The following is a 17,206-nucleotide window of genomic DNA, read 5'->3' as shown; positions in this document are numbered from 1 at the left end:
CACTGGATAGGCTTGCCAGAAGAGAACAGTCTTAATAGCTTTCTTAAATTCAAGAAGCAGCTGGACAACCATCTGTCAGGGATGCTTTAGGGTGGATTCCTGCATTAAGCAGGGGGTTGGGCTTGATGGCCTTGTAGGTCCCTTCCAACTCTGGTATTCTATGATAAATGCTGATAGACTGTTAAGTTGACGAGTCTCCTCCGGCAAGCCATTCCACAGTCTGGGAGCAGCAGAAGAGAAGGTCCTCTGGGTAACAGTTGTTAATCTAGTTTTTGCTAGCTGAAGTAGATTTTTCCCAGAGGACCTGAGTGTGTGGGGTGGACTGTATGAGAGAAGGCGATCCCGCAGATAGCCTAGACCTAAACCACGTAGGGCTTTAAAGATGATAACCAACACTTTATACTTCGCCTGGAAACTAATTGGCAGCCAGTGAAGAGATTTTAAAACTGGTGTAATGTGGTCACCTCTAGGTGTACCGGTGACCAGCCTGGCTACCATATTTTGAACTACCCTATTTCTTTTATTCTAAGACACACTTTTTTCCCCATATAAACATCTCTAAAAATGGGGTGCGTCTTAGAATTGCGGGTGTGTCTTAGGGTTTTTTTTTTCTGTTGGTGGTACTGAAATTAGTGTGCGTCTTACAATCGAAGAAATACGGTAGCTGAAGTTTCCGGACTAGGCACAAAGGGAGCCCTATGTATTATTATTATTATTAGTAGTAGCAGTAGTTATTTTGAGTTTTTAATCTGACCAATAACATGTTTGGGCAGATGGCAAATGGTTAATAAAGTACAATTATTTTAATATTAAAATAACTTTAAGGGGACAACACTATGTATGCAGTAGCCTGTCCTGAACCCCCTAAACTAGCAGTGAAGGATACTATCCCATCGCCAGTGTTGAAGCCAGATTCAACTGCCAGCCCAGTTGGCTTCTGAACATGGAATGGGGATTGGGTGCCATCTTGTCCTCCACCTCAGGCATAACATTGTCTCGGCCAGACCTGTCTCCCACCCTGTTTCATCCTCTAGGGAGGTTGTGGGCTCTCCCACACTAGAGGCCTTCAAGAGGCAGCTGGACAACCATCTGTCAGGGATGCTTTAGGGTGGATTCCTGCATTGAGCAGGGGGTTGGACTAGATGGCCTTGTAGGCCCCTTCCAACTCTATTCTATGATTCTTCCCCCCCCCCCCCAGCTTTAGCCATCTACCCTGCTGCTCTTTCCTTATTCTCCCAGGGCAGGGTCTACCATGGAATTATTCTCCTTGCTTTTCTACTATCATCTAGATGCTCATCATCCTAGGCTAAGTCAGTTCTTCGTGATATGGGTAGGAGAGGAAAGAGGAGGACATAGGTGTAGCCTTGATTCTCTTCCTTGAAATGTTTGGTTGTTCCCCTAGTGCACAAGTTGCTTGTGGCTTTGGAATTATAGCCATGGACACTTTACACAATATCCACTTTGTGCCTTTTGTCTGTCATTAGGTCAAAATCCTGCCTACCAGCCCTTGCTTTCCAGGTCTGATGCTGAATATGCAAAACCAGTCTTGAGACAGAGTTGGCTATCTTTCAGCCAGTTTATTGCCTAATTTACCCAGCTGTCCCCTCTCCCGCTCTTCTGCAGAATAATATTAGCCCAGCTGTTAGAATATATCATAGATTACAGAAGTGTTTCCCCCTGCCCTTCCCCAAACCCACCAATAATACTAGAATGTGTCTTTGCAGGGTGGATGAGGACACAGAAAAGGAGCCGGCGTGGCACCCTACCCACCTGCAATTGACGGTCCTGCGTGCCTGCTCCCTGCGTGCCAAGGGAACCACGGGCAACAGCAACCCCTATGTTGTGATTCAGCTACAAAAGCAAAAATTTAGGACATCTGTAGCGCCACACAGCCTAAGTCCTGAATGGCACGAAGAGTGCATGTTGCAGCTGCCCACTGTGCTGGATGACTCAGAAGAGCATGGCCTCATCCTAACCGTCATGCACCAGTCCTTACATCATTTCAACCAGTTCCTGGGCAGAGTCTGCTTGCCTCTCTCCCAACTCTTTCAGGACAAAACGAAGAGGAAAAACGAGTGAGCATCCATCTTGTAGAACTCACCTATCCAAGCTACAGAGTGGCATCAGGCAAAGGATGTGGGATATAGCTTGGAGGTGATGGTCCTGGGTTCTCCCAGCCCTAGCAAGTGGACAGCAAGAATAGGATGAATGGGTGCATAACTGTACAGCCAGGAGCAACAACGTGAGAACTTGCAATAAAGAAAAGCAATTGCAAACAAGATAGGCAAAATTCAATTATCTAGTTCCTTTTAATATCACACACACATTGTGTGTGTGTGCATGCCTAGTTTTGGCAGGGAGTGGGATTTAGTAGGTACTAGCAGGAAAAGGGGGCTACTGGAAGTAAGAGGGAGGCATTTTGTCTTTGTCACAATCAGCTGTGCAGTTTGGCATACTGATATGATTTAGTGCACTTCACCATTGGTTAGCAAGCTGTTTGAAATGAGCAGTTAAATACATGCATGCCCAATTACAGAACCTGCCAGGATCCAGTTACACCAAACCATTCAGGCAAACCACTTTGATCATCTGCAGTGCAGGATAGGGTATCTCTCATGTGAATAAAGTCAGCCATTGACTACGCTGCAACTGACAGCGGTAGCCCTAGAACCAAGCAGGAAGCTGGTAGGCCGCAAGATCCTGCTAAGTGCCAAGAACGTTTCCACACATCTGCCCCAATCAGAAAACGTGGGAAGTGGCAAAGTCCTCCTTCGCACTTGGCAGGCTGCTACAGATGATCAGCTTACAACATGGTTACATTCACTGTGGTGAGTTCCAGCTTGGCAACTTAACATCAGCATCCACCCACAGTACACGGTATCAAAGAAGCTATTGCACTCATGTCCTACTTGCGGGCTTCCCAGAGGCAACTAGCTGGCCACTGTAGGAACAGAATGCTGGACTAGACAGGCCTGTGGTCTGACCCAGCAGGGCTCTCGTTATGTTCTTAAACTGGAGCTTGATGCCCTATGTAGTGCCATCTGTAAGCGTCAAGAAAGGGAACCTGATACTGCTGTGGTATCTGATAGAAGAATGGCGTGTCAGACACCTGCAGTAGGGACTGTTGCATTCTCTTACTGCAGGTGGTTTTTGCTGCAATCTCGACCTGGAAAGAAGGAGAAGACGAGAGGACAGCTGCAGCTCGACATCCAGTTCTTACAGATCTCATCCCCAACCAGTGAGCCAGCATTTAACTCTCGTGGGCCCTGGGCCCTTTTTAACAGATTCTGTGGAAGCAAGAAAGGCAAGAAGTACAAGGTGTACAAAGAAGCATCTCTGTCGTCCAGCTTGGTATGTGTACACCAGAGTGGAACTTCTGGGTTTTCTTCCACAAGTGCAAGTGTTGAAGGCAATTGCCTGTTCAGCTAGAAGGAGCTGGAAACACTTAGCCCATTTTCCACAAGAGGCTTTTCAGTCCACTTCACCTTGCTCACATGTAACTTCGGAGAGAAACCTACATAAGTTGGGATGTACATCAATTTCTGAATAATTCTCTTCTGGTTTCCATCCCACAACATTAAGAGCATTCGCAACTGACAGGAAGTGTTCTCAGTGTCAATTCTGGAAAAATCCTCAGTCAAAATTAAAGGGAGGGGGTACTACAGGCTGTGGGTCCCAATCTGGCCACACCTCCTTCCCCTGGCTCCACCCCTTTCTCTCAATCACCAATTGTTTGGTGGTTTCCCAGCTTTTGTGCATCCCCACTCCCTATTCTAAAAGGGTTAAATTGCCTCTTCTTTGTTACTGACGGTAAAGATTTAAGCTACAACTTACAGGTATTTTTTAGCCCTGTCCTTTTGCCTGTGGCCCGCCCACCACTAGAATTTCCTGCCCCCCAGAGCTTTTCTGAAATTGAATTCTCTTTTTGGTCTGAAAGAAGTTCCTCCCCCCTGCTCTAAAACATCTGGATGTCTACACTGTGCTGGTCTGGCAGAGAACTCTATTGCCCACATAGAGTAATACAGAGCACCCTTTCCCAACCTGGGGCCCTCCAAGTGTGCTTGACTATAAGCCCCATCCATCACTGGCTAGCTTAACCAATGGTATGAGGGGTGCTGTAGTCTAACACATCTGGAGGGCACCAGGTTGGGGAAGGCTGACAGAACAATCCTCTGTTCCCTGCCCCATGCAAATAAACTGGGAGTTCTAGAAGTGATGACCCCCCTTTCCCCCTTTGCTTCCCTGATGAAACTGTTCTCTAACAGGGATGAAAATGCTGGGAACCGAGGCAGCCTGGACTACACGCTACTAATTCTTCAAACAGCTTTATAGAGCACCTCACTGTAAACACACCAGGTTGGGGGGATGTCGGAAACCTGTGATGGAGCAGTGGCATATATGGCTCCAAGGATGCGGCACTGATCCCATACGCTCTCTTATGCAGGCAAACAACAAGGATTCATCTTCCTCTAGTGTGAACACTGAGCTGGAGCTCTCAGCAGTGAAATCTGGACCCACGCCTGGCAGCTCTTTGCACACAGTATCAGGTGAATTAAAAGGGGGCTGGATAAATTCCTCGAGGAGAAGGCTGTCAATGGCTACTAGCCCTGATGGTTGTGTGCTATCTCCAACATTTGAGGCAGTAAGCCTGTGTGCACCAGTTCCTGGGGAACATCGGTGGGAGGGTGCTGTTCCACCTGCTTTGTTGGTCCCTGGTTGACAGGTGGTTAGTCACTGTGTGAACAGAATGCTGGAGTAGATGGACCCTTGGTCTGATCCAGCATGGCACTTAAGTTCTTAAGGACAGCATGAGGAGCCTTAGCTGTACAAGGCAAAGACTCCACCAAATTAAGTCTCTGCCTACCTTAATCTCTTCCCTTCCATGCTGCCATGCAGAGCTAGTTGCCGTCCAGGTGTTTTGGATTACAACCCCCAGCATTCCTGACCTTTGGCCATGCTGGCTCGGGCAGTTGGGAGTGTAAGTGTAAAACATTTGGAGGGCACCAGGTTGGAAAAAGCTGCCCTATGGGATAGTTCAGCACAAGCAAGTGCTGGCTCCATGCTGACTTCAGAGTAGGATTGGCTTCACATAATTAACCTTTAGGACATACAGCATAAGCTTACTTGAAGCAGAGCTGCCATTATTCTTTAAAGGAAGTAGAGCTGCTCTACTGGTAAGCTGATCAAAACAACTCATTCAGTGCCAACAATGGCGAGACCCCCTTTATTTCATGCACCCTTCTTCAGATAGACAGCAGCCATTCAAGCTGAGTCACCGCTTCAATCACTTGTTAGCATCTTTCCTTACTTCTGGAATAAAACCTAACTCGAAGAACCGGAGAAGCGGTGACAAGAAGACTTTTAAGTGCTTGATCAGCCGCTCACATAATTTATTATTTTTAGTATTTAATAATTTTATACACTACTTACCCTATTGAAAAAATAGCTCTCAGCACTTAGTAACAGCCAGTTTCTGCTGCAGCTTCACATCGCTGAACAGCGAGACCAGGGAGGTTGGCATCAGAGGGATATGCGCTGCAGATTTCAGAGCCTTAGAAAACTATTGCTCTCCTCTGTTTGTATTATCAGTAGGGATGTAGGGATTGTGTAAAATCCATGCCGTCTGTGTTCACGGATTGTCAGGCACCTTTCGCTCCATCGTCCACCCATCAACAGAATGAGATTTTTTTTAGTTTATGAATTTGCCCTAATTTGTATTTGAATTTGTATGTGCGCAATTTCCCCCCGAATGTGCATTTTCATGCTTTAGCCTTTGGGGAAAATGCACACTTTTAGCTGTATTTAAAACATTTTTCATATTACTTTACGATGAAATTTGTGCAAAATTCCCGAAGGTTAGGAAAACAGTCCACTAGTCTGCAGATTCTGCCTGACAGAGGGAAAGCTGGTCTGCTGCAGAATCCGCAGGTCATATTCACAAAAATCCGAACTAATTTGGTTCTGTCGTGGATCTCTGCAACATTCCTAGTTATGGGGGGAAGGGTTAAGATGAAAGCGTGCACAAGGGAACTGTGGTGCAGGCTAGCCTCACCCCTACTGACAGCAAAACATTCAGCAAGCCTGAGAGGGGGTACTAAGTATCCGTTTGCATGTATGGGCAGAGCTCCTCCATCCCAGGGTCAATCAAAAGCTCAAGGCCCATACATCAATGGCGGAGCTAGCCTGGCAACCTCCCCGCACATGCTTTGAGTACGTGAGGGTGGCTGGCTGAGCACATGCCCCCGTTTGGATCTTCTCTCCACATCTTGCCTGTAAAGACCAGGCTAAACAGCCCAAGAGTTTCAATTTTGCATTGCTCCCTTTTGCCCTGGTCACTTCAGCCACAGGTAAGTGTAATCATGCTTCTGCCTAAAAGATACACAAGGTTTTGTTTTTGCTAAGGGAATGTAGATTTGGCACTCACAATAAATTATGCAGATCAACTTGAGTTGCATTTCTTGGCTGTGTTATGGGTTGTCTGCAAAATTTGGAAGATTTAGACAATAGCTAGACTGGGAGGGAAGGAGTAGACAGAATGGGAGACAGTAAGCAAGCACGAGAGCTCAGAAGCCAGGTGAAAGAACAAGGAGCTAGAAGCCCTGTTGAAAGCCCATTTTGATGTCTAAGTATCCAACAATCACATGAGGGAAACCCACCCACCCCAGAACCCAGATTCTGCACTGGGTAGCACATGTAGGTATCCTGGGACATCTTCCTTAGATTCTGGAGGTCTTGTTTCACAAAGTTCTACAATTTAGCATCAACTGTGGAACATCATATCCCAGCCACAAAAGAAAAGCTTGTTACGTGGAAACTGCTTTGGGCCCTGGGAAAGCACAATTCTAACCCTTTTCGCTCTCTTCTACCCCTTACAGCTACTTCTACTGGGGAAAAAACTGCATCCAAAACTCAGCTGCAGAAGCTTATGTCCTGTAACTACAGGGAACTTTCCTCCAATGCTACGAACGCAAGTCTCTCTGAGCATCCAAGTAGCCTGGAACAGTTCAGCAGCATCTTTACCCAGCAGCCCAAGAAAAAAGCTAAGCCTCTGAAAGAGGAGAGGAGTCCAGAAGGAGCAGGCATTTCTATGGAGGCTTGGCAAGCATCTCTTCCACCCCTTCATGTGGCAGGGCCCAGTGGCATCCCGCCACGGGCACAGACCCTTCACCTCTCTACAATGAGCCTTCAGCAGACTACCAGCATCTCCACAGCCAGCTCTGTGACTAGCCACTTTTACAGATGCCGGCTGCAGCTGCATAGGAGCTATCAGTTCTGTCGTAGGTGTTTTGGCCTGGGTTCCTGATGTGCAGGGTTCAGCTTTGTTTCTAAATCACTTGGTGAAAAAGACTTATTGGAGTAGCCAGGAGTGTACAAATGCATCATATTTAGATAATATATATGTGCGCGCGCGCAACTGTGCTAGTGTCTTTGGCTTTAAGGTGCGCCTGGCAAGATCAAGGCTAATCCTGGCTTAGAAGGATAGGATTAGGTCAGGGTTCTAGATTCCAAGAGTAGAAAGTTTCATTGACCCAGTTTAAACACATTCACTAACCATTTGCTGCAAAAGCAGCCTAACCATGGCTTAGCATTGTGTCTGAACAGGCCCACTGGCAGGAAAAGGAAGGAGGCTCAAACCAGGAGACTTGGATTACTTGTGGCCATGCTTACAACAGAGGCAGGCAACCTTTGGGGGCCTTGTGGGCACATTTGATAATTTGAGAAACTGTTGTGGACACCATCACTAAACAGCTTTCATGGGAGGCATGGCTAGTCACAAAGGACAAGTAACCTACCCAAAAGATGGGAGTATAGGGCCGAGGTGGGATCTGAGTCCCAATGCACTAAACAACTCCTTTGAATCCACACTTTTCAGTACCAACAGAACTAATTTGTTAATTAAAAAAAAGTGGGAGAGAGAGGGCACCATGAAAGGTGTCTGGGGCCACACAGGGGCCCATGGGCACGATGTTGTCTGTCTCTGGCCTATGGGCACTCACTCACACACATCCCATTTATAACGTCCCTTCAGGATCCACTCGCATTAATGGCTTTATTGCAATGAGCCAAACACTTTTACAGCCCTGGAGACCCCAAAAACAACATCCCTTACCACAATGGGCTTAGGTAAGGTGGTAGGTGATGACACCCTCACAGCCAGAGGGCAAGGTGTCCATTGAACAGGAGGCCCCCGGAGGAAGAGTCGGGGTGGGTGAGTGGGGTGGCACGAGAGTTTCACAGCAGGCATTTATGCATATTTTATCATGAGAGAAGCAAATTTCCAACAAACTAACCAGATGCTGATCCTGTAAGTCCTTTAAGTATCAGCCAACTCCCAAACAAGTCTACAGGCCGAGATGCCCTTTACCACCTGGCTGTTGGAGCCCTGGCTGGTAGAAAGAGGACAATTTAGTCACGGCCCAGCCTCTGAGTCTGAGATGTCCTTTAGCTTGTTGAGATGTAGGTAGCCAAGACAACATCCTTTGGAATGGCAAGCAGTCTGAGCAGGGACTCAGGCCATTTAGTCTTGCCAGCACTTCTGCATTCGTTGTCACCTTGCAGTATCCACATGGAAGAGGCAATGCCCGACATATACCCGTCAACTGGTATGGATCCTCAGCCCTCTTTTTAACCATCTGAGCCATGGGCATCTATGCTCTGTTGTTGGTTCCTGCAGAAGGACCTGCCTTCAGAGAGTCCAGCAGCAACCAGCTGCAACAGTAATACAATAGGCAGTCTACGTGGTAGGCAGCTCACCCAAACACACACCAGGGAGTCTCACTGGAGTCACATTCTAGCAAGATGTTGAGGATTGTGCAGGGAGCTCCTGCCACACTCAACGGAGTGCGTGACTCCACTTTGTATTCGAGGTTGGTTAAGCCTCCGCTACGATCCACCTTGAACTGCTCCTAAGTGGAGACAAAAATGCCATGCGTCATGTACAGAGGTCCAGAGTAAGAAAGCAAGGGATGCCATCATGGAACAGGGCTTGATCAATGTCAGAGAGTGCCAAGAGTGGAATAAGCAAGCGGAGACTAAATCGCTGTCAATGTTGTTTTTGTTTTGAGGTGGGGAGTTTTTGGCATTTGCTGGCGCCTCCCAATATATACTCCAGCTGCCTGCCTGTACACTTGATATTTGGCATTCGGGCAGTGGCTCCATTGTGAGCTGTAGCTTTGGTACCATTCTTTGAGTGTCTTCAAATCGGCCTACCAAACACTGACATCATTGCTTCGCTAATCAGATATGACTGAGATGACATCATTATTAGGTAGAAGGGTGGCTTTAAAACAAAAAGATGGTGCCAAATCAGCAATGGGTTGCAAGCACTAGCAAGTAGGTATGAAAAGGTAAACATTTCTGTGGTCTTTGCGGAGACTTTTAGGCTCCCCCAAAGCCTTTTGTCACGTTAATATTCACTGGAGAACATTTGTCTCAGCCCTCAGATAAAAGCTCCCAGATTTTGCAATTACAATTGTACACATTTGCATGATTAACTTTATATTTTCATGCTTTGTTCTGACTGCAATACATGGGTGGATGCTGTTTGACATTTTGGATTTCATTTAGTGACAGTCAAAAGACAGGGAGAGCTGATACCTTTTTTGAAACACTGGGGAGAATAAATCAGAGGGGCTAAGGGACAGGAGTGGGAAGTGATGCTGGTTGCAAAAGATACATTTCCTGCTTTCTAATGCTAGTTTTAATTGCTTACCTTGTACAGTTTTTATCCCAAACCATCTGGGATAGAAATGTGTGTCTTAAAAGTCAGAATTTTAAAAAGGTCAAAATAATAGAATCATGAAGACGTTTGAGACTCTGTTCTATGGGATTCAACCCATACAGATTTCTATGTCCTCCAAATGCCACTCAATATTGAGTAAGACCACCGGCTAGAGTAAATTGTTAAGTGAGAGCAAGAACGTCTGAGCAATATACAGTTCTACATGGCCAGATCCCACAAAGGTAAGGCAACAGCTTTCAGTTCCAAGACAAAGACAGCCTTCACCCACCGCGCACATGAGGAACTCCCACCTGCTTCTGGGAAGCAATGCGCTTCTGGTCTCTCTTACGCCAAGCCGGGTCATGCAGATGTTGGAATGTCTTGTATCCACTCTTAATGCCTAAGGGCCGGAAGAGCTGAAATACAAAATGGCAGAGCCTGCATGAGCCAATTGTCTGAGGTCAGACATCTTGATTCAACACAAAAACCACACTGCTCGGCAGAAGACCTGCCTAAACATCCGTCTTTGGGAAGCAGGGGAAGAGATTGGTAGCAGGCTCAGAGAGCACCGAGAACCTGAGTCCCAAGGTTAGGTCCCCAACCTCCAGCTAGAGCCATGCTGCATCCTCACTTGAAGTCCAGCTCCTCTGATGCGGCGGTAAAATTCATCGTCCTCCCGGCCCCAGCCCCAGAAGCGGTTGGACATTCCATTACACTGAAACAAGACCAAAAAAAACAGTTCATCCCAACATGCATTTCCTCCAACGAGACTTGGGGCAGAGACTGTCAAATGGGCTGAGGCAATGCCAGCACCATTACCTCAAGACTTCTTCATCTTAGGGATTAAGGGAGTGGGGCTCTTTCTACTTGAAGCCAGTAAACACAGAGTACCTGAGCGAAACCAAGTAGCTTGGCACCTTCCACCCATCAAAATAACTAGCAAGGTCTTTTCTGGTAAAAAAAATCCATGAGCTCGTTCTGTGAGAAGTAACTGGGGACTCACATACCATTCGATAGTGCTGTTTGGTGAGCAGCAAGATGCCACCCACGTAGGTGCCATAGTGATAGAGAGGGTGTAGCTCAGGTGATGCCACGTGGAAAGGGCCAGCAGCTGGGAAGCCATAGTCCAATTCCTCGTTGAGAGGTAGCAAGTCGACATCATGCATGGCAATGTAGTCCGTGTCATTGCCGCTTTCCAGGAAGCCCACATTGATCAGAGATGCTCTGTTGAACCTGTCCAACAGACCAATGTGAGCAGATTGGACCCAAGTCCCAAAGGAAAGCTTAGCCACCACTAAGTGCTCAGCCCATGCAGCTAGTCATTGTTTGTTGGTCTATACACTTCACTAGCAACTCTCCAACTCATGAGGAGTTCGAAAAAAGGCCCCAGCAGGAAAAGAGAATCTTTAATGTAGGAGGCCAACAGAAACTAGACAGACAACATAAAGAGTTCAGAATTCCACAACAAATCTCTCAGATTCTCTAACTAGACCAATTGATGCAATAATGCCCTAATGAACAAATGCACTTCATTCATCAAGAGGTTCCCTCCACTCTTAGAATGAATATATTTTCCTCGGGGACTAGAGTAGTGAAAGGGAAATGAGGGAAGAGAGCATGAGAAGAGTTGAAGTGAAATAGATGTATAAAAGGAAAGGGATGGCTCACAAAGAGGAAGAGAGAACGAGTTTTGCAGAGTGAAGCAGCTCTGCCTCTTGGAAACCCCAAATAGACTCGCATTCACTTCTGATTCTTCATCATGTACTACATATTTTCAATACGTGGTCTGCAGTCAGGAGGATTTGATTAAAACATACATCCCAAAATTATTCAGGATTCTGAATTTGCAATAAAAAAAGCTAGATTCCAAAGCTTAGGGTACCGATGTGTTGCATCACAATGCACCCTCCTCACATAATCAAATGGTAGCAGATGGTGTAAAAAGCTGTTGGCATGCACATAGGACAAGAGAGCAAAAACATATTTTTGCTTACAGGATCTTATCTTAGCATTGGCTAAAAGCTCCCCCCACCATAACGGGAATGTTATGGTATTCAATAGGTAGGGTGAAAAGGTATTCTACTAAGTGCTGAGACTCTGGTGGTCATTAATCAATGAAATAATTTCTATTTCTATACAACTATGAAGAACAAATGGAGTTTTTACATACTGCTGCTTTGGATAGCCTTTCCATCATTACCACCTCCTTCCAACTCTCATATGTAATACATGCATGATATGGAGCTAAATTCACTGCTTGGGGGATAACTGAATTCAAAGTTCATGCAGCTATTTAAGACCCCATGGTTTACCCACCGCTGTAACAAAATATCATGTGCATATAATCCCTGTCATTAGCACTTCCCCCCACCCCCAGCATATAGAGGTTGTGGAGTAATTGTTCAGGAGACTTGTGGGTGGAAGTTTTGGACGATTGTTAAAGTGTGCAGTAGACTTTAGCATCTTTTAGAACCGGGGGGGGGGGGGGGGGAAGAAAGTTAGATCTCAATCTACTGGCAGTAGATGAACAAGGATTTCTCACTCTAAATTCTTTAACAAGAGCAGCAACAAAATGACTCCTCCCCTCCCACCCACCCCACTCTAAATTATACTGCTGAAATGAAAAGAGCTTGGGGAAAGCAGGAGTGGATTTCTGTGTGGAAGTATTGTGAATGCTGCTCAGTTCTGGTACTCAAAACAACGTCAGAACACTTTAATGTAATGTGTATGTCTTTTGCACCAGATTCTGGTTGGTAGGTCTCAGAATGCTAGTAAAAAGCAAAGTAGATCTCATAAGCTTGAAATCTACCCACCCCTGTTCAATAACCCTAAGTAATTCTTTGCTGAATATGTGAGGTTTGCTCTTAGTTCTAGCAGGTCACCCTAGCTCATTTATTTATTTAAATAGATTTTAAAAAGTACTCCCGGCTACTGCTGACACCTGCACTGCAACAGGAAGTGCTTATTCTAGGAGCACTCCAAAGTTGTGTACCTGGCCCTTTGAGGGGAGTGCAGCCTCAGCTAGATCAGTATAACTAGAGTGACCAGATACAAAAAAGGGCAGGGCTCCTGCAGCTTTAACTGTTGTGATGAAGAGAGAATTTCACCAGGTACTGCATGCATACAAATGACCCCTGCTGAAATTCCCTTTTTAATATAACAGTTAAAGGTTCAGGAGCCCTGTCCTCCTTTTCATATGGTCACCCTAACACTTGAGGGTATAACTTTTGAAAAAAAACTTTATTTTGGAGAATAAAGTAAATCCTTACTTTACAAAAGAATTCTTGTATGGGCTATGATTCTATGTGACACGGGGCTTTAAGTTAACTCAAACTATTAAAAGATTCAAACTGATGAAGTAAAAAAGGAAAAGCAGGCACAAGGCTTCAGGAGAGAGAGAGAGACCCACCAAGGAAACAGAATGACCACTTACAACAGAATTCAAACTGAAGCCTAAGGCCTCTTCCCCACTCAAGCTCCCCATCAGACCAGAGCAACAGGTAAGAGATACACTGATCCAATCAGGCACAACAAAAGAATTAATAGAACTTAAGTTAATGTGTACAACTAATTCTCTTTATATAGTTTAGTAACAAACTGTCACAAGGGAATAATTATAACTCAAGAACAAATATTAGTTTCGAATTAGAACTATCACCTGCTTGTTACATAATTTTGTCTTTAAGGCTTAAAAAGCAAATGTTGCTCCATCTTCTAACAAAGCATAATCTTTGCAGTGCCAGAGACAAGACAGCATCAGTCCTGCTTTATAGAAAAGTACAGAGGAAAAGCCAGAGGGACCTAGGATGGCTAGATCATTCGGAATGTTTAGCAGTATCTAAGCATTGCTTCACTGAGCCAGTGAGTGACTTCAGTCAAGATTTTCAACTTGCACATCTCCCAGGAAGGTGAAATACAAAAGTTCTATTTCAGAGAATAGGGTGGACCCATTTCTCAGTTTCTTCTATAGAAATGTTGCATCCAAAGCCATTCTGAGAAGAGAACATACCAAATCTAAAGTACAGAATAGGTTAGAGCATAGAAGAGTAAGAGCATGATTATGAGCATGGGGGACACCCATACCTAACAGTACCTGTAATGATCCACCTGGTTGAGTATAAAGATATGATGGCGAATTTTCTTCCTGCTGAGGAAGCGATGCATGTGGGGCACAAAAGCCAGCAACTCCTCAAAGCGCTCTCGGAAAGGCACCAACACTGCCAGGCGGTGGGGTCCCCATGATGGGTCATCAGGAAGCTGAGGTAGAGGCTCAAAAGGGCAGGGTTTCTGAAGCACCGTACCCTCAGTTCGTTGACTTCTAGCCACATCCCCTGAGCAACTGAGCTGCAGCCACAACAGGGAAAGAAAACCCAGCAATAGAGCAACAAAGAAGAGCTGAAAGAGAGAGCATTTCCGGGGTAGGATGCCCAGCAGCCGGCAGGACCTGAAGCAAAATCAAAACAAGGCAGTACAACACAGTGAGACGGGCTAGACTACCCCAAGTGCAAAAGAGGGAAAGATAGACATACATAAACCACTACAGGCTTCTCCAGAGTAAGTATATCTGTTAGAGTGGGCATCTCCACTGGGATTGGAATTCAAGTCCCTCATTCTGCCCGTGCCACAACAGCAAAACCTCGGCATAACATCACTACCATAATATGAAAATTAAGTAGCTGAGACTAGACAGAGATGAGAAGATATTAACACTAAGCCAGTCTTCCCCAACCTGGTGCCCACCAGATGAGTTGGGCCATGCTGGCTGGGGATAATGGGGTTTGTAGTGCACAAAGCGCTGCCTTTGTCCATTATCTCTGCAACCTACAGAGCCTCAGAGAACCCCACCCTCTATTCCCCAGAGCCCTGCTGATCAGCCATCAGTTAGAATTGGGGAGAACAGATTGCTGTTTTTGGCTGCTAGCAGCAGGAAAACAATGATCTTGATCAGGATCGTTGGGTGGGAAGAGGCTTTGCCCTCACCACGTTCCAGTGCTCTGCAGTAGTGATATTGGTCAGGATCAGAGTGATGGGTGGGTGAGGTTAAACATCTTCACTCCTCCAGTGATCCTGACTGCTGAGGGGTAAGGAGAGAGGCTTTAACCTAAACCCCTCCCAGTGATCTCTACAGATAAGATTACTTTTTTCTTGCTGCTTATAGGATCAGGATCACTAGCAGGGAGTGGGCACACAGACTTGTGTGTGTGTGAGAGAGAGCGAGAGCGTCTATGAATTAGTGTGTCTTGACCCCACCCACTGCTGCCTCCCTCATCAGTCCCACCCCACTCACTCATGCGCTCCCCCCACCCACCCTGGTTTCTGCTTCAGAAGCTGCCCATGTTGTAGTTCAACAATCTGGAGGGTATCAGGTTGGGGGAAGGTGGTATTAATAAAGGGCAGGTGTGAGCAACTTTTTTTCAGGTGGAGGGCTGCACTGGTAAGAGGGGGAGGGGCCAGGAAGGCCACATACATACCACAGTCAATATTAGGCTATTTTACTTATATCTAACAGAGACTAAGGCAATAAAAGACTTTTGGATAGTAGTTTAGTGTTATTCCCATAATGGGGATGAAGCAGAGAGCTCTTGGATTGCTTAAGCTACACAGAAAGCTTATTTTGAACCAAGGGTTCCTATATCAGACTCTTAGGCTGCAATCCTATGCACCGTTACTGAAGTTTAAACTCCACTGAACACAGAGGAAGTTACTGCTGAGCAAACATGCATAGGATTGGGCCGTTAGCCCCTATGCTTCACCAGTTCCTATTCCTCACATTAATCTGAAATGGGCTCTTTACAGAAGGTACAAGTCGCGGCTGGGTCTGCTTCAAGTTACATCCTCCAGCTTGGAAACGCTTCCTCCTAACCCCTGATGTGTGACAGATGACTATGGTTACGGGGAGGAAATGCATGACTCAGACAACACAGTTTACTACTACTTTTCAAGCAAAATATCAGAAGAGGAAGGGCAGGGAAGGCTCCAGCTCTTTTTTCCCCTGGTCTCTTCTCATACAAGCCTCTGGCACTGGGTTTCATCCCCTCCACTGTGCTTTCCATTCATTCTTATTCAGCAGTCCTCCAGATGTGTTGGCCACAATGGGAGTTGCAGCCCAACACATCTGGACGGCACCAGGTTGGGGCAGGCTGCTATCGAGAAAGTAAACTATTTATTTATTGCCGAAAAACGAAAGAGATCCACTCGGCGTACCATGTCCGTTTTTATCTCCATTGCAGCTGCAGTAGCTTCTATTTCTTGGTCACTCTACAGTGCGACGGAATGATGGATAACTGAAGCGTAGCGGTTAAACCAGCTTAGCCTCTGATGCCTACTACTACAATAGGTTCACCTGAGGGCTTCTAGCCCACAACTCCTTCCCCCGTATCTCCGCCTCCAGCTCCTTGCTAGCGCCTCTTTCTCATAATCCCCTCCCCGTTAGGATACTTACCTGCCGCCTACTCGACGATACATAGCCGACTTGCGTCGGGACGGGAACATCCTGCCGCCTTGACGGCAGGACTCCCCGCCCGAGACACGTTGGCTAGGACACTAGGTCCGCCAGCTAGCGCGCTCCCCCAGAAACGCGCTCCTCATTAGCTGTTCCGCCCAACTTTTGTTCCTAGGCGAAGGACCCCTGACGCGCCGCTAAAAAAGAGACGTGGCAAGTTTCCCGGCAGCGGTGGAATGAAGAACATAAGAACAGCCATGCTGGATCAGACCAAGGGTCCATCTAGTCCAGCACTCTGTTCACACAGTAGCCAACCAGCCATCGGCCAGGGATGAACAAGCAGGACATGGTGTAACGGCACCCTCCTACACATGTTCCCCAGCAACTGGTGCTCAAAGGCTTATTGCCTCGAATACTGGAGATAGCACACAACCATCAGGGCTAGTAGCCATTGATAGCCTTCTCCAGGAATTTATCCAACCCCCTTTTGAAGCCATCCAGATTGGTGGCCATCACCACATCCTGTGGCAGTGAGTTCCATAATTTAACTATGAGCTATGTGAAGTACTTCCTTTTATTTGTCCTGGATTGCCCACCAATCAGTTTCATGGGATAACCCTGGGTTCTAGTATTTTGAGAGGGAGAAAAATGCCTCCTTGTCCACATTCTCCATACCATGCATAATTTTGTACACCTCTATCATGTCTCCTGTTAGTCTCCTTTTTTCCAAGCTAAACAGAAGCAGTAGATTCAAATCTGAGATCTACTGCCCACTTTCTCCCTTCACCTGGGCCTGTCCATTCCGCCACCACTACCGCAAAAATGGCCCCCAACTGCCTGAAGCTACCCATCCTTGATCTAAATGGAGCTTCTAGGCTAAGTGGAGCAGGCTAGGGGGGACTTCTAGACAGCGCTGGGAGAATGGTGGCTTTACAAGATATTCCAATTTGGGTGGGATGGAACAGGAACACTTTTGGGTAATTTTGTGCACAGCATTTTTATTTCTATCTGTCTGACAACTAAAATGTTGATAAACAGGTATA

The 17,206-nt window shown here is 46.3% G+C and overlaps 1 protein-coding gene across 3 annotated transcripts; it reads right to left on the bottom strand.

Moving 5' to 3' along the window:
- Positions 1-8,031: 8,031 nt before the first annotated feature.
- B4GALT7 (beta-1,4-galactosyltransferase 7) lies at positions 8,032-16,269 on the bottom strand. 3 transcript variants are annotated; one of them, XM_063121002.1, is made up of 6 exons: positions 16,164-16,269; positions 13,815-14,165; positions 10,729-10,954; positions 10,353-10,436; positions 10,033-10,137; positions 8,032-8,906 (listed from the first exon to the last, which is right to left on the bottom strand). In XM_063121002.1, the coding sequence occupies exons 1-6, from the start codon at positions 16,211-16,213 to the stop codon at positions 8,751-8,753; spliced, it is 972 nt and encodes a 323-aa protein (XP_062977072.1). In that variant the 5' UTR covers positions 16,214-16,269; the 3' UTR covers positions 8,032-8,750. The 3 variants fall into 3 exon arrangements, with proteins under 3 accessions (XP_062977072.1, XP_062977074.1, XP_062977073.1); XM_063121004.1 differs by having other exon boundaries at positions 13,815-14,065; positions 16,164-16,242; XM_063121003.1 differs by lacking the exon at positions 10,353-10,436.
- Between the last annotated feature and the right edge of the window lie 937 nt (positions 16,270-17,206).

Source organism: Elgaria multicarinata, chromosome 3 (genome assembly GCF_023053635.1).
Source record: "Elgaria multicarinata webbii isolate HBS135686 ecotype San Diego chromosome 3, rElgMul1.1.pri, whole genome shotgun sequence".
Taxonomy (NCBI): Eukaryota; Metazoa; Chordata; class Lepidosauria; order Squamata; family Anguidae; genus Elgaria; species Elgaria multicarinata.
Note: the sequence above shows the minus strand (reverse complement) of the source record. Positions and strands in the feature narration are given on the sequence as shown.